Here is an 18,295-nt window from a genome sequence, read left to right on the forward strand (position 1 = left end):
TAAAATTCCTATATTTATTTCAAAGTCATAAAAATTATACACTTCAGAGGACAGAGTATATATTAGGCATTATGGATTTGTATATACCTATACATTTAATCTTTTACCTTTCAGAAAACATTTATACCTGTCCAGAAAAATATTATTTTCACTTTAAATAGAAAAAAGTTAGAAATGTTTTATACCCCAACAAATACAATTTCATATGAAATGGAAGTGTAAAACATGTGTAAAATACTGTGAGTCTGAAGTATTGGTCAGTTTGACATTTACAGAGCAAAACAATGCACACTATTCCTTACATAGAAAAGAAAATGAAAGTTATAAAAAAAAAAAAAAAAGGAATAAGCAACTTGTAATGAATGTGAACTGTGGAAATAATAAATATTTCAAAAAGGTTGAGGAGGATTTGGCCACACTTGGAATGGCACAGGAAAGGCAGGATGCATATATTCCAAATCTTCAAGCTTTAAGTGACACCTAAATCACAAACAGAAAGCACATTTTAACAGGAGTTGAAAAAAACAAAACAATTATAGTCTGGCAACAGGCTGAAACGTCGAGTTTATATTATAAATAAGAACGAGAGGGAAATAAAAAATAACAGAAAGAAGAAGAACAAGGGGGCATGTGAACCACGATGCTCGGTATCAAATAATATAGGAATCACTATATAAATCAGGTATTTAACATGAGGCCCATCCAGCTGCTGTGGAACTACACATCCCAGCATGCCCTGCCACAGTTTTGCTATTAGGGCATTATAAAACTGTGGCAAGGCATACTTTGTAGTGCCACAGCAGCTGGATGGCCGCATGTTAAATACCCCCTTGCCATATAGAAAGCAAAAACAGCATTCAAAAGATCTTTTATAGGTGACCAAGAAGATGAAATTTATCAACCAACCCAACAGAACCACTCAAAAACCCACTTAACGTTAAAAAATATAAAACCCTTTGGGGGAAATGTATCAAATCTTGGAGAGAGATAAAGTGAAGAGGTTGCTATAAGCTTCTACATGTCATTGTCCTAGCACAGCCTGTAAAAAGACAGTTAGAAGCTGATTGGTTGGTGCTTTTGCTCTCTCAAAGCTTTGATAAATCTCTCTTTGAAGAGTGCTGCTTTTCTGAAACGTTTATACGTGGATTGATACAAATTATAATTCCACAGTTTAACAGTTAAAACTACAAACATTACAGAAGTAGACATATACTAAAAGAACAAAGAGAAAGCGATCATTTTTAGAACCAAGTGTTGGGTAAGTAGTGGATGAAAGAAAAAACTATAAATATCATGGATGAATATAATTTTAGATGGGAATCTGCTACATGTCCAAATTCCATAAAAGAAATATTCGAAGTTGTTCTCCAAGATAGTGGTCAATTTTTCCATATCCTTCCATTTACTGGATTCCAGGCTAGCTTGTGTTTTGTTTTTTTACTGTGCTGCTATGAATATTTTGGTTGCCATGCAGCAACAGTGAACTGATTTGTGCATTCCTTTGAGTAAATTAGAAATCTTAGTGTCAGTTCCAGCGATATTGGACTCTCAGAATGTGAATTCATGCCACTAAGGGCACCTACATTAACTGAATGCTTATTTGGACAGATTGCCAAGCCCACACTTTTCCATGAGTCAGTTTACTTTCTAAATGCTTCCTTTACGGATGAGGAAATTGGACTTCCTTCCCAAACAGTAAGATGTCTTGAGTCAATGACATGCTAATCAAAGTATATAAGAAGTTTAGGAACTTCTTTGGCCGTCGCCTGCTGCATACTTTTAACGGACTCTGGCGGGCTGGTATGCTTCTGCCTTCCGTGCATGATGGTCTTTTTATAGTTGTTCCCAAACCTGGTAAGGATCTTCTTCAACCGGAATCTTATCAGTCTATTTCGATATTGGCCACATATTATAACATTTTGGCTAAAATATTGGCCACTAAGCTAAACAAGATTATCATTTAGATTTTACACCCAATTGGCTTCAAGCTTTTCAAGTCTACCAACCACAATCTCTGCCGTATGTATTGTCATCTCCAGATGTGTCAAAAAGCTGAGATGGGGGGGCTGTGGTGGCGCTTGATGCAGCCACGGTCTTTGACTCTGTGGAGTAGGATTATCTGTGGAAGTGTTGATGAGATTTGGACAGAGTCTGGTTTTTAGCCAGTGGGTTAAATTATTGTTTATTACCTGCAGGTAGGCTGTACATTAAGGGTACCAGACAGGGTTACTCATTGTCCACTGCGCGGTTTGGATTGGCCATTGAACTGTTAAGTCTAATATGGACATATCTTCATATTTGGGGGTTGCCATTTGGTAATGTCACTGACACCATTACTCCTGTTCTTGGCTGATGCCATTAGCATGTAGGATAGTTTGTTGTACACAGTTGATGTATTTGGCTCCTACTCAGGCCTGAGGGTCAATTTGAATAAATCCAGCATCTTCCCGCTTTGTGGTCAGATCATTACACAGTTGCCTCCTCATTGCCTTCTACATTGGACTCTATTGTTGCAATATTTGGGTGTTTGGATGATATCCTGTCCTAGGGATTACTTTGTGTAGTATCTTGTTCCCTTCACCCCATATTTTATGTAGAACAAGCTGAAGTAATCGGCGTTGCCCGGGTTTAAATCTTACAATTAAGTTTCATTATGTGATGTCATCCAAATCCATCCAATAGAAGGCCCAGAATAGGCTCCCCGGGTTAAAGTTCTGCCATGCATACACCAACGGGAGGTCCGACCAAGACCTCAAACCCCTAGTATGTCTTCTGGGATCCAATGTTACCACTCTGAAAGAGCCATTAACAATAACGTAAACTTCTCAATTAACTAGGCAAGCTTCACATGGACAATATACAGTCAGGTCCATAAATATTGGGACATTGACAGAATTTTCATATTTTGGCCTCTATTCACCACCACAATGGCTTTGAAATGAAACAAACAAGATGTGATTTAACTGCAGACTTTCAGATTTAATTTGAGGGTAATTACATCCAAATCAGGTGAACGGGGGAGGAATTACAACGGTTTCTATATGTGCCTCCCACTTTTTAAGGGGCCAAAAGTAATGGGACAAACTAAACAATCCTAAATCTAACTCACTTTTTAATACTTTGTTGCAAATCCTTTGCAGGCAATTACAGCCTGAAGTCTGGAACGCATAGACATCCCCAGACGCTGGGTTTCATCCCTGGTGATGCTCTGCCAGGGCTCTACTGCACATGTCTTCAGTTCCTGCTTGTTCTTGGGGCATTTTCCCCTCAGTTTTGTCTTCATCAAGTGAAATGCATGCTCAATCGGATTCAGGTAAGGGGATTGACTTGGCCATTGCATAACATTCCACTTTTTAGCCTTAAAAAAACTCTTTGGTTGCTTTTGCAGTATGCTTCGGATCATTGTCCATCTGCACTGTGAAGCGCCGTCCAATGAGTTCTGAAGCATTTGACCGAATATGAGCATATAATATTGCCCGAAACACTTCAGGATTCATTCTGCTGCTTTTGTCAGCAGTCACATCATCAATAAATACAAGGGAACCAGTGGCAGCCATACATGTCCACGCCATGACACTACCACCACCATGCTTCACTGATGAGGTGGTATGTTTTGGATCATGAGCAGTTCCTTACCTTCTCTTCTCTTCCCATCACTATGGTACAAGTTGATCTTTGTCTCATCTGTCAATAGGATGTTGTTCCAGAACTGTAATGGCTTTTTTAGATGTTGTTTGGCAAACTCTAATCTGGTCTTCCTGTTTTTGTGGCTCACCAATGGTTTGCATCTTGTGGTGAACCCTCTATATTCACTCTTGTGAAGTCTTCTCTTGATTGTTGATTTTGACACATATATATCTACCTCCTGGAGAGTGTTCTTGATTTGGCCAACTGTTGTGAAGGGGTTTTTCTTCACCAGGGAAATAATTCTTTTGTCATCCACCACAGTTGTTTTCCTTGGTCTTCCGGGTCTTTTGGTGTTGCTGAGCTCTCCGGTGCGTTCTTTCTTTTTAAGAATGTTCCAAACAGTTGATTTGGCCACACCTAATGTTTTTGCTATCTCTCTGATGGGTTCGTTTTGATTTTTCACCCTAATGATGGCTTGCTTCACTGATAGTGACAGCTCTTTGGATCTCATATTGAGAGTTGACAGCAACTGATTCCAAATGCAAATGTCACACCTAGAATCAACTCCAGACCTTTTACCTGCTTAATTGATAATGAAATAATGAGGGAATAGCCCACACCTGTCCATGAAATAGCTTTTGAGTTGATAGTCCCATTACTTTTGGCCCCTTAAAAAGTGGGAGGCACATATTGAAACTGTTGTAATTCCTACACCGTTCACCCGATTTGGATGTAATTACCATCAAATTAAATCTGAAAGTCTGCAGTTAAAGCACATCTTGTTTGTTTCATTTCAAAACCATTGTGGTGGTGAATAGAGGCCAAAATCTGAAAATTCTGTCAATGTCCCAATATTTATGGACCTGACTGTATGTATCCTTTGTGGTGTACTCACTTTTGAACATCTGTACCAAGATGGTTTTTTTAAAATCATTTGAGCAGTTAAGACAGGAGTTTGGTCTTTTCCATACTGCATTTTGCAGATGCCTACACCTCCATCATGTATTTAATGCCCAATTTGGTGAAACACCTCCCCATCTTATCCTTTTCGACGATTAAAGGGGTTCTCCAGAGTTTGGGTACTAGGAAACAGATTTCCTTGTTATATTTTAGTCTTAACTCACAGGATTTCCGTAATGGCCTGTCACCCTTGAAGTTCAATATTGATGCCCCCTCTGAGGAGGACTGGGGTCAGTTCATTTTATGTATTGGAGATGCCACTCAGCGTGTTTCTGAGTGTCCGAAAAGTGGTGCTGAGAATAGCACGTTTTGGCACATGATCCATAGAATATAAATGTTGGACTGATGTCTGGGACTGTCTGAGGACCAGTTCCAAACTGATCCTGCCTTACACTCGAAGATTTGTATTTTTGGAATCTCACTTGAAGAAACCTATAATGAAAATATATACAAATATGTGCTTAGATTTCTCAACTTTGTCTAATGTCAATCTTAAGAGGACCTGGCTGGCGCTTGCGCACCACAGTTTATATCAATGGAAGGCTCTTGTTAATTAAACTTTTAGTTATGAAAGATGTCTCTAGACGAGTCAAAATCGTCTCTCTAAGGGGTATATTTACTAAAGTGAGCGTTTTTGGAAGTGGAGATGTTGCCCATAGCAACCAATCAGATTCAAGCTATTATCTTCTAGAAGGTGCTAGTTAAATGTTAAGTACAATCTGATTGGTTGCTATGGGCAACATCTCCACTTCTCACTTTAGTAAATTTACCCCTAAGTATGCCATCCCCTGCATTTATTACATTTACTAATGCCTTTCTCTTCTATGCTATTCTGTATCATATTGGACTGATAGGCAGACATCCACGTTTTTGACGATTGAAGTTTTATTTTATTTGTATACATAGGACACATTTTCCCAATAGCTGTACTGATTCTGGATTTAATGTGTTATGCTATGTACTGCTCCTAAGTTACTAGTGTACCTTTTTTCACTAGATCTTTGTGTTGTTTTGTTTAGCCATTTGTTAAAAGTCTATTTGAATTGCCTGTAATGTGTTAAACAAGAACCTAAAATTTCCACAAATCAATTTGGCCTTGCACACATCCACCAGTTAGTTAGAAGATCTGTGAATGGAGTTGAAACTTGCCGTTTACAAACCGCTCCCATCCAGCCTAATGTAACCAGAGAAAAACAAACAAGCGAAAAATGCAATGTCCTCATATTATGTTGACTTATTAGTATGCAAGTTGATTAGGCAAAGCCAAGTCGTTCCAGTGCCAGCTTCTTTCCTGTACGCATCCTACTGGCAAGGAGAGCTGACAATCAGTAATGTGACTGAATTGTATATTGGGTCTCCTATAATGCCAGCTCTTTCCTATTTTATTTAAAAATAAATACTTGTTAAGAAATGATCATCTTTTCTATATATAAATAAAACACCATGCCCATTCCTGATCACAGGTCCACTTTAATCCTAGGCAGCTTTATGTAATACTTACACCAGTTAGTGATGCCATATAGCAGCTTCAGAGGAGTGCACATGACCTAGGCTCACGGTATGGATTACTCCCAGCAGGCATTCCTACCAGAAGGGCATCTTTACAGGCATTCTGCATGCAGTACTGCTGGAGCTCTGCAGCAGCCTGAGACACCTGCAATTAAACACAAAACATTTAAACCAAGCCCTATGCATAACAGTTCAGTTATCATCACATCTTCATGTAACAAACAAAATCACAATACTAACAGTAACTGAAAAATTACAAACACTTAATAACTATCCTTTGTACATTGTTACTTTGTGACACCTTTTGGATACTTTAAGCCAGAGGTTCACAAACTCAGTCCTCAAGTTAGGCACCCTAACAGTCCAGGTTTTAGAGATATCCATGCTTGACCACAGGTGACATAATTAGTACTTCAGTCAATTTGAATTAACCACCTGTGCTCAACCATGGATACCTTTTAAACCTGAACTGTTGGGGTGCCTTGGGAACCTCTGGTTACAGCTGTGGATACAGTTTATTAATAGTCTATTGCGGACTTAGGAGCAAATGTTTGATGCATCTATTGAGATTTAGTAGAATCCTAGTTACCTATTGCCTTGTATTAATTAGTTTCATTTTACGCAGATTTTTATATTCAACATTTTCTCTTGTATATTATATTAAATATTGGTGATTTTATGTGTATGCACATTTACTATAGCACTGTAGGTGGTTGTTATGTGTTACCAAAGTGTACACTTCTACTAGTTTTTTTTTTGGTTCCAAGTGGGGTTGCAAATTGCCTATACTTGCTAGCTGCAGGTGCACTACATCACACACTACTAACGTCCCAGTGCAGAACTGTAATTTTTTTCTTGATTTATCCTTTGTACAAGTCACCAAAAGGCCGGTTGTGAAGGTCTCTTGATAAGATAGTAGTCCAGTGACGTTCTCAAAACATAAGCCATGTGAGATATTTATCATAGCTTTTGTATTTCACATTATTGGTTTAGACAGAACCCTTACTTGAGGACTGTAGCCAAAGGTAATAAAAAACTAAATGGATATTAACGAAGATTCTCTGATCATAAAATACTAAAACACATAAATGCCAACTTCACATAATGGATGTACGTTGCAGCTGTTAGCTTAGTGGATTGGACACAGTAAACACAATATTACAGTTTCTCCACATCACCAATCTGTAAGGGCAGTTCTAGAACAAGCTGCTTAGTAGACTCCATACTACTGGTCACAGAGTATACCATGTATTGATGGATAACCTGGCATGGGATCGGTATGAATGACCGCCGGACGAGAGCCCAGCAGTCGAAATCCCAACGCCGGCAGGCCGAACAGCGGAGATCCCGACGGAGGTTTCAGGAGCAAGTCTGTCTGGCATTCCCCGGCTCCAGAGGTTCGACTGATTGTGGTGACAGAAGGAGGGAGTGTGCCCAGCTATTGACAGTAGAGGTCAGATAGGACCTCAGCCTCCCTGACAAGGATTGGCCCCTCTGAGGTAGTCTGATGGCGGAGGCAGAAAAATCGGGGTTGCTCAGCACGGAGTGGAGCCAGACTTACCCCGTTCATAACAGCAAGTAGCAAATAGCCTGCACTACAGATTACATGTACTGAGGCCACAGTAATTTTCCAGTGATTGAGCAGCGCAGGTATCAGCTACAGGGATAGTCACTACATTACTATCGACAGCAACCCCCCCGAGTCAGCCATATACAGTAGTTAATGTTTAAAATAGAGGAGAGCAGCAGTAAATTGTCATCCCAAAACCAAAAGACAGCAGACACAATTATTGGCATACTGTACCTACTACTGCTCCACAGTCAGCCTAGCTAAAACAACGTAACGACATAACGACTGTAGCGACCTGTCAGGAGACATCAACCCAACTGCCTAGGGAAAGTCTGCAGGGAGTATAGCATAAAGCCGCGTACACACTAGCTGATGTTATGAGCGATTACAATATCGGCCAGTATGTATGCCATCAACGACATTATTCATCGCCCGAACCTGCTGTCCAACCTGACGATATTGTCAGGTTGTGCAGGTTCGGGGATGAGGGAGGGTGCCAGCACTGAACGATATTGTTCAGTGTTTCCTCAATGTCGTTAACGACATTGTGCACACCACTGCCGGGGACACACTAAATGATATCGCTCATGGAGTGAATTATTTAGTGTGTATGCACCTTTAGACAGCAAGACCCTTCAAGCAGCTGTAAACATTACCTCATAGGCTGAAAAAGCTGGGAATAGAAACACTGCATTAATCAATTGCAAATCTATAGGAGGGATACAAGGTTATAAAAAGTAACTCCCCTCTGTTGCTACTTTCTATCCATAAGGATTAACTAGTGGAAACTGATAGGGAAGTTTTCTTTGAAGCATCTATCCCGGGCTACAGGTATGTACAGCAGCAGAGCTCTTAGCAGGTGCGTAATTAGGGTATTTAGAGCCCAGTGCAAGATGACAAATGCCCGCCCCCCCCCCCCCCCAAGTATGTGCCCCCAAGTATGTGCACGCACTGTAAAAGTGAGTGTGGCCAGTGCCACAAGGAACGTGGCCACTGAAAAATGGAGTGTCAACATTTCTCGTCACTCTGGGAATATTCCTTTTCAGTCCATATGCACCTTAATGCCCCCAATAGTAGTGCCTTATGCAATGTCCCCAGTAGTAGTGCCTTATACAATGTCCCAAGTAGCAGTGCCACTTATGCATTGTCCCCAGTAGTAGTGCCTTATACAATGTCCCAAGTAGCAGTGCCACTTATGCAATGCCCCCTTTAGTAGTGTCCCTTATGCAGTGCCCCCTGTTGTAGTGCACATTATACAGTACCCCTTACGTATACAACACACAAAACATAATACTTATCCGAATCCCCGCTACTGTACTGCTGCCATCCACTCAGCACTATGAGAGAGAAGTCATAACTCTCCCTTCACCCACTGTGGAAGCCGTAAGGTGGAGCTCATGCATGAGCTCCAGCCCGGCTCCGGCCATGGGTGCAGCAGCCAATGAGAGTCTGTCTGACTCTCATTGGCTGCTAACACAACAAACACACCGCCGCCAGGTAATACACTCACTGTGTACTCCCCAGCGCCAGTGTGTTTGTTTTACTGTGTAGTGCACTACACATGGAAACCACTGGCCGGCGGCGTGCTACCGGTCCAAAGGCACCCAGGGCACGTGCCCCGAACAACACCCCCCCCAGTTACACCACTGGCTCTTCGATAACATTTAAGTAATAACTAAAAGTGAAAGGGACGTCATAACATCATCTTGTATGTGCACCACAGGGAGTGAACTGAACTTACAGTTCCTTGGGTAGCATGCATGCTATTATAAGGGTGAGCAAAAAGGGGTTTTAAAAGCAATGTGTATTTTTGTTCAAGAGTGTTATATTGTGCTGTCTCATTTAGTTTGCTATTGATAAATGCAACTACATATTCTATACATGCTAGATACTAAACTATGAGATAATTGTATTTTAGCATGACCAGTGAGTTAGTAGATATGAGACATTGGGCCTGATTCAGAGCCGCTCGTAAGCGGCCGCTCGTTCGCTCCGAGCGATGTTCGCACATCTGCACATGCGTATGGGGCATAATGCGCATGCGCCAGTCATTGCGGTCGGAAATCGAGCGCTCGCAAAATAGCGAGTGCCTGCTAATTTGAGTGACAGGATGAGGCGTTTGTGGGTGGTAACAGGGGAAGGTGCTTGAAAACGAGTGGAGATCCGAACGCAGGCGTGCAAACGGTCAAAACGGGCGTTTTAAGGGTGTGCATAATTAACAAAGCAGTGTCATCGACCACGTCACTTGGTTGTTTCTTAGCCTGCACTGTTCGCATGATTGCGGTAGGAAAATCCTACCACAAGCACTGCGAGCAGTTCAGACGCCTTTCGATGTACTCGATTAGTCAAATAAATAGCGGAGATGATGTAGGATGCGAGCGGCCAGGGGGCTTCTTTACAAAATAGCGAGCGCATGTTTCGTTCGCTCGCTCAGACAGAGGCATCAACAGACCGCAAAGAGCGAGCGCTCAATATAAATTGCCGACCCCTTTTTCTGAACGAGCACCTCAGGAGACTGCGAGAAGAAATGTCCCCCTGCAGCTTTAGGCGTCCGAATGGAGCAACAACTGAATTGTTCCGTCAGGTGCCTATTCGTATAAACGTGCAGAGGGGGGTGACTAAAACAATTTAAACAACCCCTTAGAGCACGAAAGATTACAGTCATCACAACACTGTGTATGTCTCTTAGGGGTATATTTACTAAAGTGCGGAATTTTAGAAGTGGAGATGCTACCCATAGCAACCAATCAGATTCAACTTATTTATCTAGCACCTTCTAGAAAAGATAATAGCTAGAATCTGATTGGCTGCTTTGAACAACAACTATGCTTCTAAAAGCCCGCACTTTAGTAAATATACCCCCTAGAGTCTGTATTGCCAACTAAACTCATACAAATCTCAATAAAATAAATGCAATGTTTTTAAATTTAGTTTTAGTCAAAAGCCCATTCAAACACCTTGGCTTTTATAATGGGGGCAGACCACAGATCATTCTGGCCAGATTTAGGATATAAATGGAGTAAGTAAACTAAATGATAGATTACTATGTATAGCTTTTATAATTGTAACAGCAAACATCAGATCCGAGACAGTTACAGCAAGAAGACAATATCCAAATGTTGCCACTGTAATTGCAATGTGCAATGCCAAGAGATTAGTCATACCACAAACTATTTCTGGATGAGGACTCTAATAGGAAAAATGCCTGTTTTAGCTGGACAACTTATACCGATTACTACCTGCAACACCTAATGCTCTTCTCATGATGACCAATTATTCCATATAGGAAGTTGCACTGTGGACAAGATCTGTGTTGCGGATTATGTGCCTGATTGACTAACAGGTTTTTCGGTGCTATCCAGGGGATCAAGTCTTGTTCAGAAGTAAAATGGCGCAGAAGCTACTACACACTTTAAGGGTATCCAATCAGCTAGTCGACAGGTTTTGAATGTCAACATGGATGTTATGCTGACATAAAAGATTTTTTGTTAATTTTTAGGGTATGGTTTAAGGTTATGTTGAAATAAGAAGAAAAAAAAAAAAACTGTGTATCGTCATTTTGATGTTGACATGTTAAATGTCATCATTCTGTATGTATGTCGACATATTGGTTGTTGACAGTCCATGTTGACTTTTGACTGTACTGAATTTGTTTCAAACTATTGAATACAGGCATGGCAGCTCAATTGTTCTATGGTGGGTGACATGGTTGGAGACTGTCACTTGTTCATTGGTGAATGGGGATCAAGTTGGTCAACACATTGATCTCCACCAAGTGAGAAAAAGGATTAATCAGACAAATTATGGCTCCAAACAGAAAGCAGCCTTCTGGTTTGGAACAAGATCTAAGATTGCACATATTCTATTAAACATGAAGTGTTGCTCACTGCCACACCTACAATAAATGTTGGGCGTCAATGTAGGGCATAAACGCATATTTTTAAAAGCACCCCTCCAAAAGGGCTTCAGGCAGCGGCGATGGGGCAAGGATAACAAAACTCAATGCAATTCGTGTCATCAAGTAACAGGATAACCCACACTGCTTTTTACAAAAATGCATAGGTAACATATTTTAATGAACAAGTATATCCTAGTGCCAGGGGCGTCTTAAGAGAGGAAGGGGCCCATGTGCATTCCCCCGTCCGGGGCCCCCTCCTCATTCCCCGGTGGCCGGCAGCCGACCGACACGGCTGGCTGGCCACCGAAGCATCAGTAGACTGGGTACTAGAGTGTGCACACGGTACCGGCCCATCCTAGCTAGCCAGTGTAGTGCTGACCGCAGTGAGTTTGGTCAGCACTACACATTATACACAGGATAGGCGCTAGGCTTCCCTGCGCCGGTCCTGTGCTGCACAGCCGTGCTCCTTCCCTCCCTCTGAGTGCTTACCCAAAAGCGCCAGGCGGAGGATGGGAGGTGGGCTCAGGCTGGTGCATTTACACACACATCGCCGCCAGCGTGGTTGCGATGTGTGTGTTAACCAGCAGCCAATGAGAGTCAGACAGACTCTCATTAGCTGCTGCGCCCACTGCAAGAGTCGGGCTGGAGCTCACTCATGAGCTCTAAGCCTTCTGGCTCCTGCAGTGGGTAATGGGAGAGACGTCATGACTACTACTACTGGGTGAACTGCATCTGGAAGGGGAACCTCTACTGGGGGCACTACTGGGGGGGGGGAACTACTACTGGGGCACTGCATCGGGAGGGGGGGGGACCTCGACAGGGGACAAAACTGGGGGGGGGGGGGGACTACTAATGGGGGGACTATATAAGGGGCTTACTACTAGGGGCACTGCACTGGAGGGACCACTACTGGGAGCACTACATTGGGAGGACCGGGACCACTACAGGGGGCACTCTATAAGGGGCACTGTATAGGGGTGGGGGGGCACTGCATAGGGGGGAATACTATTGGTGGCACTATATAAAAGGGCACTGCATAGGGGGTACCACTACTGGGGGCAATATATAAAGGGGACCACTACTGGGAGCACTGTATAAGGGGAACTAATGGGGGGCTGCATATGGGGGACCACTACAGGGGGTAGTGTATAAGGGGCACTACTAGGGGTCTGCATAAGAGGGAACACTACTGGGGACATTGCATACTGGGGGTACTGTATAAGGGGCACTACTGGGGTTAAGGTGTATATGGAAAGGAATGTTCAGTGTGACGAGAAAGGGGTGCGTCATGTTGACACGACCCATTTTTAAGGACCACGCCCATTTTTGTCCGTGCACGCACATGGGGGGGGGGGTCCATTTTTTTATTTGCCCTGGGCTCCAAATACCCTATAGTTACACTACTGGCTATGAGCCATGCCATATGTGACACACGGAGTAACAATGCAGCTGGTCGTCCTCCCCTGTTGCATTAATCTTACACGGCTGCAGAGTGCAAAAGCTAAGTGTGTCTGAAGGATCAAACGGAAACCAATGCTCAATTTGGTAGATTTATCAATTTGCTTTGAGCTTATGAAGAATCAACATTTTGAGGAGATAAGGAAAGAGAAGAAGATTAGTAGAAGGAAAGGAGCTACATACATATCATGGTTGGGGTGGGTAATAAATGAAAGAAGAACATGTTGAGGAGGAGGTCTTATATTGGATGAACGGATTAGCTGTGTAGAAGATATCAAATATAGGGAATTTAAAAAAAGTTTAAGAATATAGATAATTATGGGTGAAGTGTAGGGAACATAATGAAAATGGCTTTGAAGGAGTGATTATAGGGGAGGGGAAAGGGAGTGACACAGCAATGCGGAAAACAACGTTAATAGAGTAGGTGAGATACAATGCAACGGGAATATGGTTTCTGAGACTTGGGAATGGCAGACAGCAGTGGGTGCTAAGGTGTAGGTGTTGCGGTTACTGGTAAATTAGTGGGTGAGGAAATGCAGTGTCACACACAGCTGATAAACTACAATGAATCATTTTAGTCAGTTAGGGGAAAATGTATCAAACCTTTCAAAAAGTGGATAAGTGGACACATGGAGAAGTTTCCCATAGCAACCAACCAGCTTCTAGCTAGCACTGATCATATACATTCTATAAAATGATAGGAGATTTGATACATTTCCCCCTTAGTCTTGGCGTTTTTCCCATTGTAAAGGGATTATGTTTATATTCTCATATCTAACAGATGCTTTTTTGCAATAAATGTATTCCCACACAGGAAAAGCCTCGTAGCTAGGGGGAATTGCTGTTCATTTAACTTAACAATAACATTTTTAGCATATTCTCTACATGAACATTTAATTGATTTAGAAAAGCCCCAAGCTAAATACATCACAGTGAGGTGTGTGGGTGTAGCACACAATAGCTGAATAGCAACTATCCTCATTTATAAACACCCAATGCACAAAAAGTTACATTTGCTTTTAAAACAGAAAACTAAGCAAAATTATTAGTGGTCCTCCTAATGTAATAGAAATTATTTGTGAAGAGAGAGATTTTGTCAATTTGGAAAAAAAAGAAAAAAAAATCCACACACAGCAACAACTCCTAAATGTAGTCAGCATTAACAGTCGGCTGCACATTAGGCGATATATTGGACAATGTCGTTTTGAGGTACATTAGAACGACATATCGTTCACATCGCATAGTGTGTACACTCAGTCCCACGTTCATGTGCATTGTTTACTGCATCCTCTTATTTGCTGTGCTGCACGTCAGATGGGAAGATGTCATGAAAGATGTGATCACATCGTGCAGTGTGTACGCTCAACCAGAAGACCACAAGGTATATTGGTCCAATCTTTCCTCTGAAGACAAATGGGTAACTGAGCATATAAGGGGTGATTCAGCAGTGGACGAAATTACAAAGCTGCACGCAGGCAATTCCGTCCTTAGAATACTCAGGCTGGCCAGCTTGCAAGGCCAGGAAACTGCGTGACGCAGTCCCTGGCCTTGCCACTCCCGGGAAAGAAACGGGACGGACAGTTTCCAGGATTGCCAGCCGACCATGTCCCCGTACCGCCCCTTAAATGCTTCTGCCTGTCAATCAGGCAGAGAAGGCACTCCGTGTGATTACGTAGGACCCATTCTGTGGTCCTGCGCACATGCACATTCCAGATAGTCTGGTATCTGCTTTCAGCATAGTGCAATGCTGAATCAGCCCCATAGTGCGTATATTTTCACAATAATTTTTGTACAAATGTAGCTTTTAAAAAGGTAAAAATAGATAAAGAACCGTGTGAATACTTAAAGAAAAAGTATTTAATAGCACAACAGAAAAAATATAAAATAGGTGCACATTAAAACCTGATCTGCTAAGTACTGAGTGCGAATATGTTTTTATGTCTCAATAGGAAAGGTTCCTGGACTGCACACCCTGAATATATATCATGGGAGGTGCCACCTGATGAGACTAATTGCAGGCACATAAACAGACAACTCCAAATTACTGATAATATATAAATGCAACAAAATTTTGCAATCAATAGAGGTTTTTAGCATAATCATGGCCAAGGTTACGGGCCTACCCACCATATCCAGGTAACCTCTTTAGGGTAGGTCCCTAACATACTAGGGTTCAAATCCAGAGCACAGGACACCCCCAAACTAGCCCAGCAAAGCCGCCCCAGGGCACCACCATAGTAAGAAAAGTGCAGTGTAAAAGAGATAGTTAGGAGCAGCCACAGCTGCATATAAAGAATGAAAATAAAAAAGTGAAGTATATGCATAATAAATAAACAGTGAAGGGTTAAAATGTGTTATAAAAGAACTCTCTCTTTTACACTGCACTATTCTTACTATGGCAGTGCCCTGGGCAGCTTAGCTGGGCCAGTTTGGGGGGGGTCCTGCGCTCTGGATTTGATCCCTAGTATGTATATTGCATTTATATATTATCAGTAATTTGGAGTTGTGCACCTGAGATTTGTCTGTTTCTGTGCCATGTTTTTTATGTCTGTAGAACATAATTGATCCACCAGAAAAAGACTAATGTCCTGATAGTTATAGTCACTGAAAATTTGAAATGGAACCCCAATGTGCACATAGTTACCTGTACCATTTACCAACTATTGGCAAAAAGCAGTTCCAGCAGGGTGTAGAATAGCCTGCAGCTCGTGCAGTCCCTTGTGCTGTTGTCCAATTCCCATAAATATTGTATCCAAAGAGGACTTGAAATCCGGTGATCCGGTTTTCTAATATGGCAGATCCAGTTGTAAACAGGCAAATCCAGTGGTAATAGTGAATACTGGGGGGGGAATGGGCTAATTAGTTTCCCTGTCGACTGACAGCTTCCTCAGAGGCAGAATACTGCCTCTTAAATACTAAGTATTCCCACAGTTCTTTATCTATTTTTACCTTAAAAGCGACATTTGTACAACATTTTTTGTGAAAATATACACCCTATATGCAGTGTTACCCATGATATACTGTCGTCATTCGGAGGATTGCATCGTGTATAATACACTCTATAGTGTGTGGTCTTGGATGAAGGGTAATTGGAACAACCATCACGGCTTTTCTACATCGTTCTAATGTATACCCGGCCTTATAGTAGTAATAGCACATACTGTGCCAGTATAGAATCACAATGCAACATTTTATATAGTCTCACTACGAAGAGGCTATTGTCATCAGTATTAAAACGCACCAGAAGATTCCACTGATTAATTTGTTATGCGACACTTGTATATCTGTGTGCGACTAAGGGCCATATTTAATTTGAGGCGAAAAGTCTGAGGTCGGACTTTTCGCCATCATCGACATTTTTTTCTGAGCTAAAGTATCGGGCGCGTGCCCGCTTTAATCCCGTGTTCAATTAGGATCCGGCGGAAAGTGTAAGTATGGAAAAGCCCTGTGTCAATTTTCGGGAAAGCATCCTGGCACCCCCCTAAAGATGGTCTGACATGGGGGATCACTATGGGTACCCCCGATTTGGCCTGCTGAAGGTAAGTAGGGTTTTTAAATAGCCGCGGCAGGGGCATAAATGCGCCTGTGAAGAAGTAGTTAAGAATAGCATTTATTTTTGGGGGGGAGGGGGAAAATAACTATGCCCATCAAATTTGGGGTACACGAAAATGGGTGCAAGTATATTTTCTAGTCCCTAAAGTCATTTTTTCAAATTCGTCAAAAATCCACCTGCCGTTAACACCCGTATTCTAGAAAACACCTACCGCATACTTGGGAACCCCCCCCCCGAATCAATTTCACTAGTTCCCCAATATATATTTTTTTGCCACCAAAATGAAAGTTCATCTTTTGGATGTCCTGAGGATTTTTTTTTTTTTTTTTTTTTACACAGATTAATTTTAGAGGACACTCCCAGGGCTGCAGGCTATTTTTTTTAAGCCTGTACCCTGTAAACTCCAATTCTGCACTTTTTTTTGCCACGTATTACATGGTGAAAAGTTATCCCCGTTTTTTAACAAAGACTTTTACGCACCGGCGAAAAGTCTCAAATTGAATATGGGGATAATTGAAACAGGCAAAAATGAACTGAGTTTTCACCCCATATTGAATATGCTCCTAAGTCTGCAAATGAAGCACAACGGAACTTGGTGTCGAAAAAAAGCTGTGGCGGCTGCATCATAGCACTTCGTATACAGGGGTCTATTTACTAAGCAGTGTAAGAGAGAGTGAAAAGCATACATGCCTACCCTCCCAGTTTTCGCGGGAGGCTCCCGATTTTTCGGGTAACCCCCCGCACCCCCGGAAGGGTAGGCATTTCTCCCGCATTCTGCCCACTTCCTAGTGAAGTGGGCAGAATGAGGAGAATACCCGCGGCGATCGCGGGTCTCCGTGAAGGGGGCGGGGCTTAAACCGTGATTCTGCATGAATCACAGCATTTGGCCCCGCCCCCTATGTAAATTTTACCCAATCGCGGCAATTTTACCGTGAGGGGGCGGGGCTTAATGACGCAAATCGTCAAGCCCCGCCCCCGTCGGCCCCCTGGTGCTTCTCTTACCCGGGCTTCTCCCGGGAAGAGAGTATTAAAGGTAGGCAACTATGGTGAAAAGTGATAAGAAAGTGATAAGGTGCCAGCCAATCAGCTCCCAACTGATTGGCTGGCACCTTATCACTTTTCACTCTGTCTCCTAACACTGCTTAGTAAATAGACCACACAGTTTCCATCGCACACAGATATACAACTTTCACTTTTCAAATTAATCAGCGCAGTCTTCGGATGCATCCTAGTCGCACGCATTGCAACAGTTGCATTTTCGGGCGAAAAAGATGCAATGAAAATGCACAACGCCAGCAGAGCCGGACTGGACTCTGCAGGCCAAGGTGGAAGGGGGCGGGGGGAATTGGCGTGACTGCAGCAATACTATATGAGGACACATCTGTAGGCATCTATTGAATGAGTAATATGTGACACTTAAAAGGAAAAGAATATTACATGTGCAGCGCTGTGCAGTCTGACATGAGAAATGGGTAACCAGAGAATGTGGGGCGCAAAATCCATTAGTTAGGAGCAGGGTGCCAGCTATTTGGTTGAGTACATTATGTAAACAATCACACTGACTATGTTGACATGACAATGCCAACACAAGTGGAATGCTACTTTTAGCATTTTGGCCATGCAGGTGTTATAACATTAAACGTACATTTCTAAACTTGTAATACTCGCACAGTGAAGATGCTTTAAGCAGCAGTACACCCATGTTGGAATCCTGATACTG

At 42.3% G+C, this 18,295-nt stretch overlaps 1 protein-coding gene across 1 annotated transcript in view; it reads right to left on the reverse strand.

Annotated features, from left to right (window-relative positions):
- The window catches only part of GNG10 (G protein subunit gamma 10), a 35,732-nt gene continuing 17,437 nt past the window's right edge, over positions 1–18,295 (reverse strand). The window contains exons 2-3 of the mRNA XM_088460084.1: positions 6,089–6,241; positions 1–480 (exon numbers count right to left, since the gene is read on the reverse strand). Coding sequence (XP_088316210.1) covers positions 6,116–6,241 — 126 coding nt within the window. The 3' untranslated portion in view covers positions 1–480; positions 6,089–6,115. The remainder of the gene's footprint in view (positions 481–6,088; positions 6,242–18,295) is intronic.

Source organism: Taudactylus pleione, unplaced genomic scaffold (genome assembly GCF_031769625.1).
Source record: "Taudactylus pleione unplaced genomic scaffold, aTauple2 ptg000967l, whole genome shotgun sequence".
Classification (NCBI taxonomy): domain Eukaryota; kingdom Metazoa; phylum Chordata; class Amphibia; order Anura; family Myobatrachidae; genus Taudactylus; species Taudactylus pleione.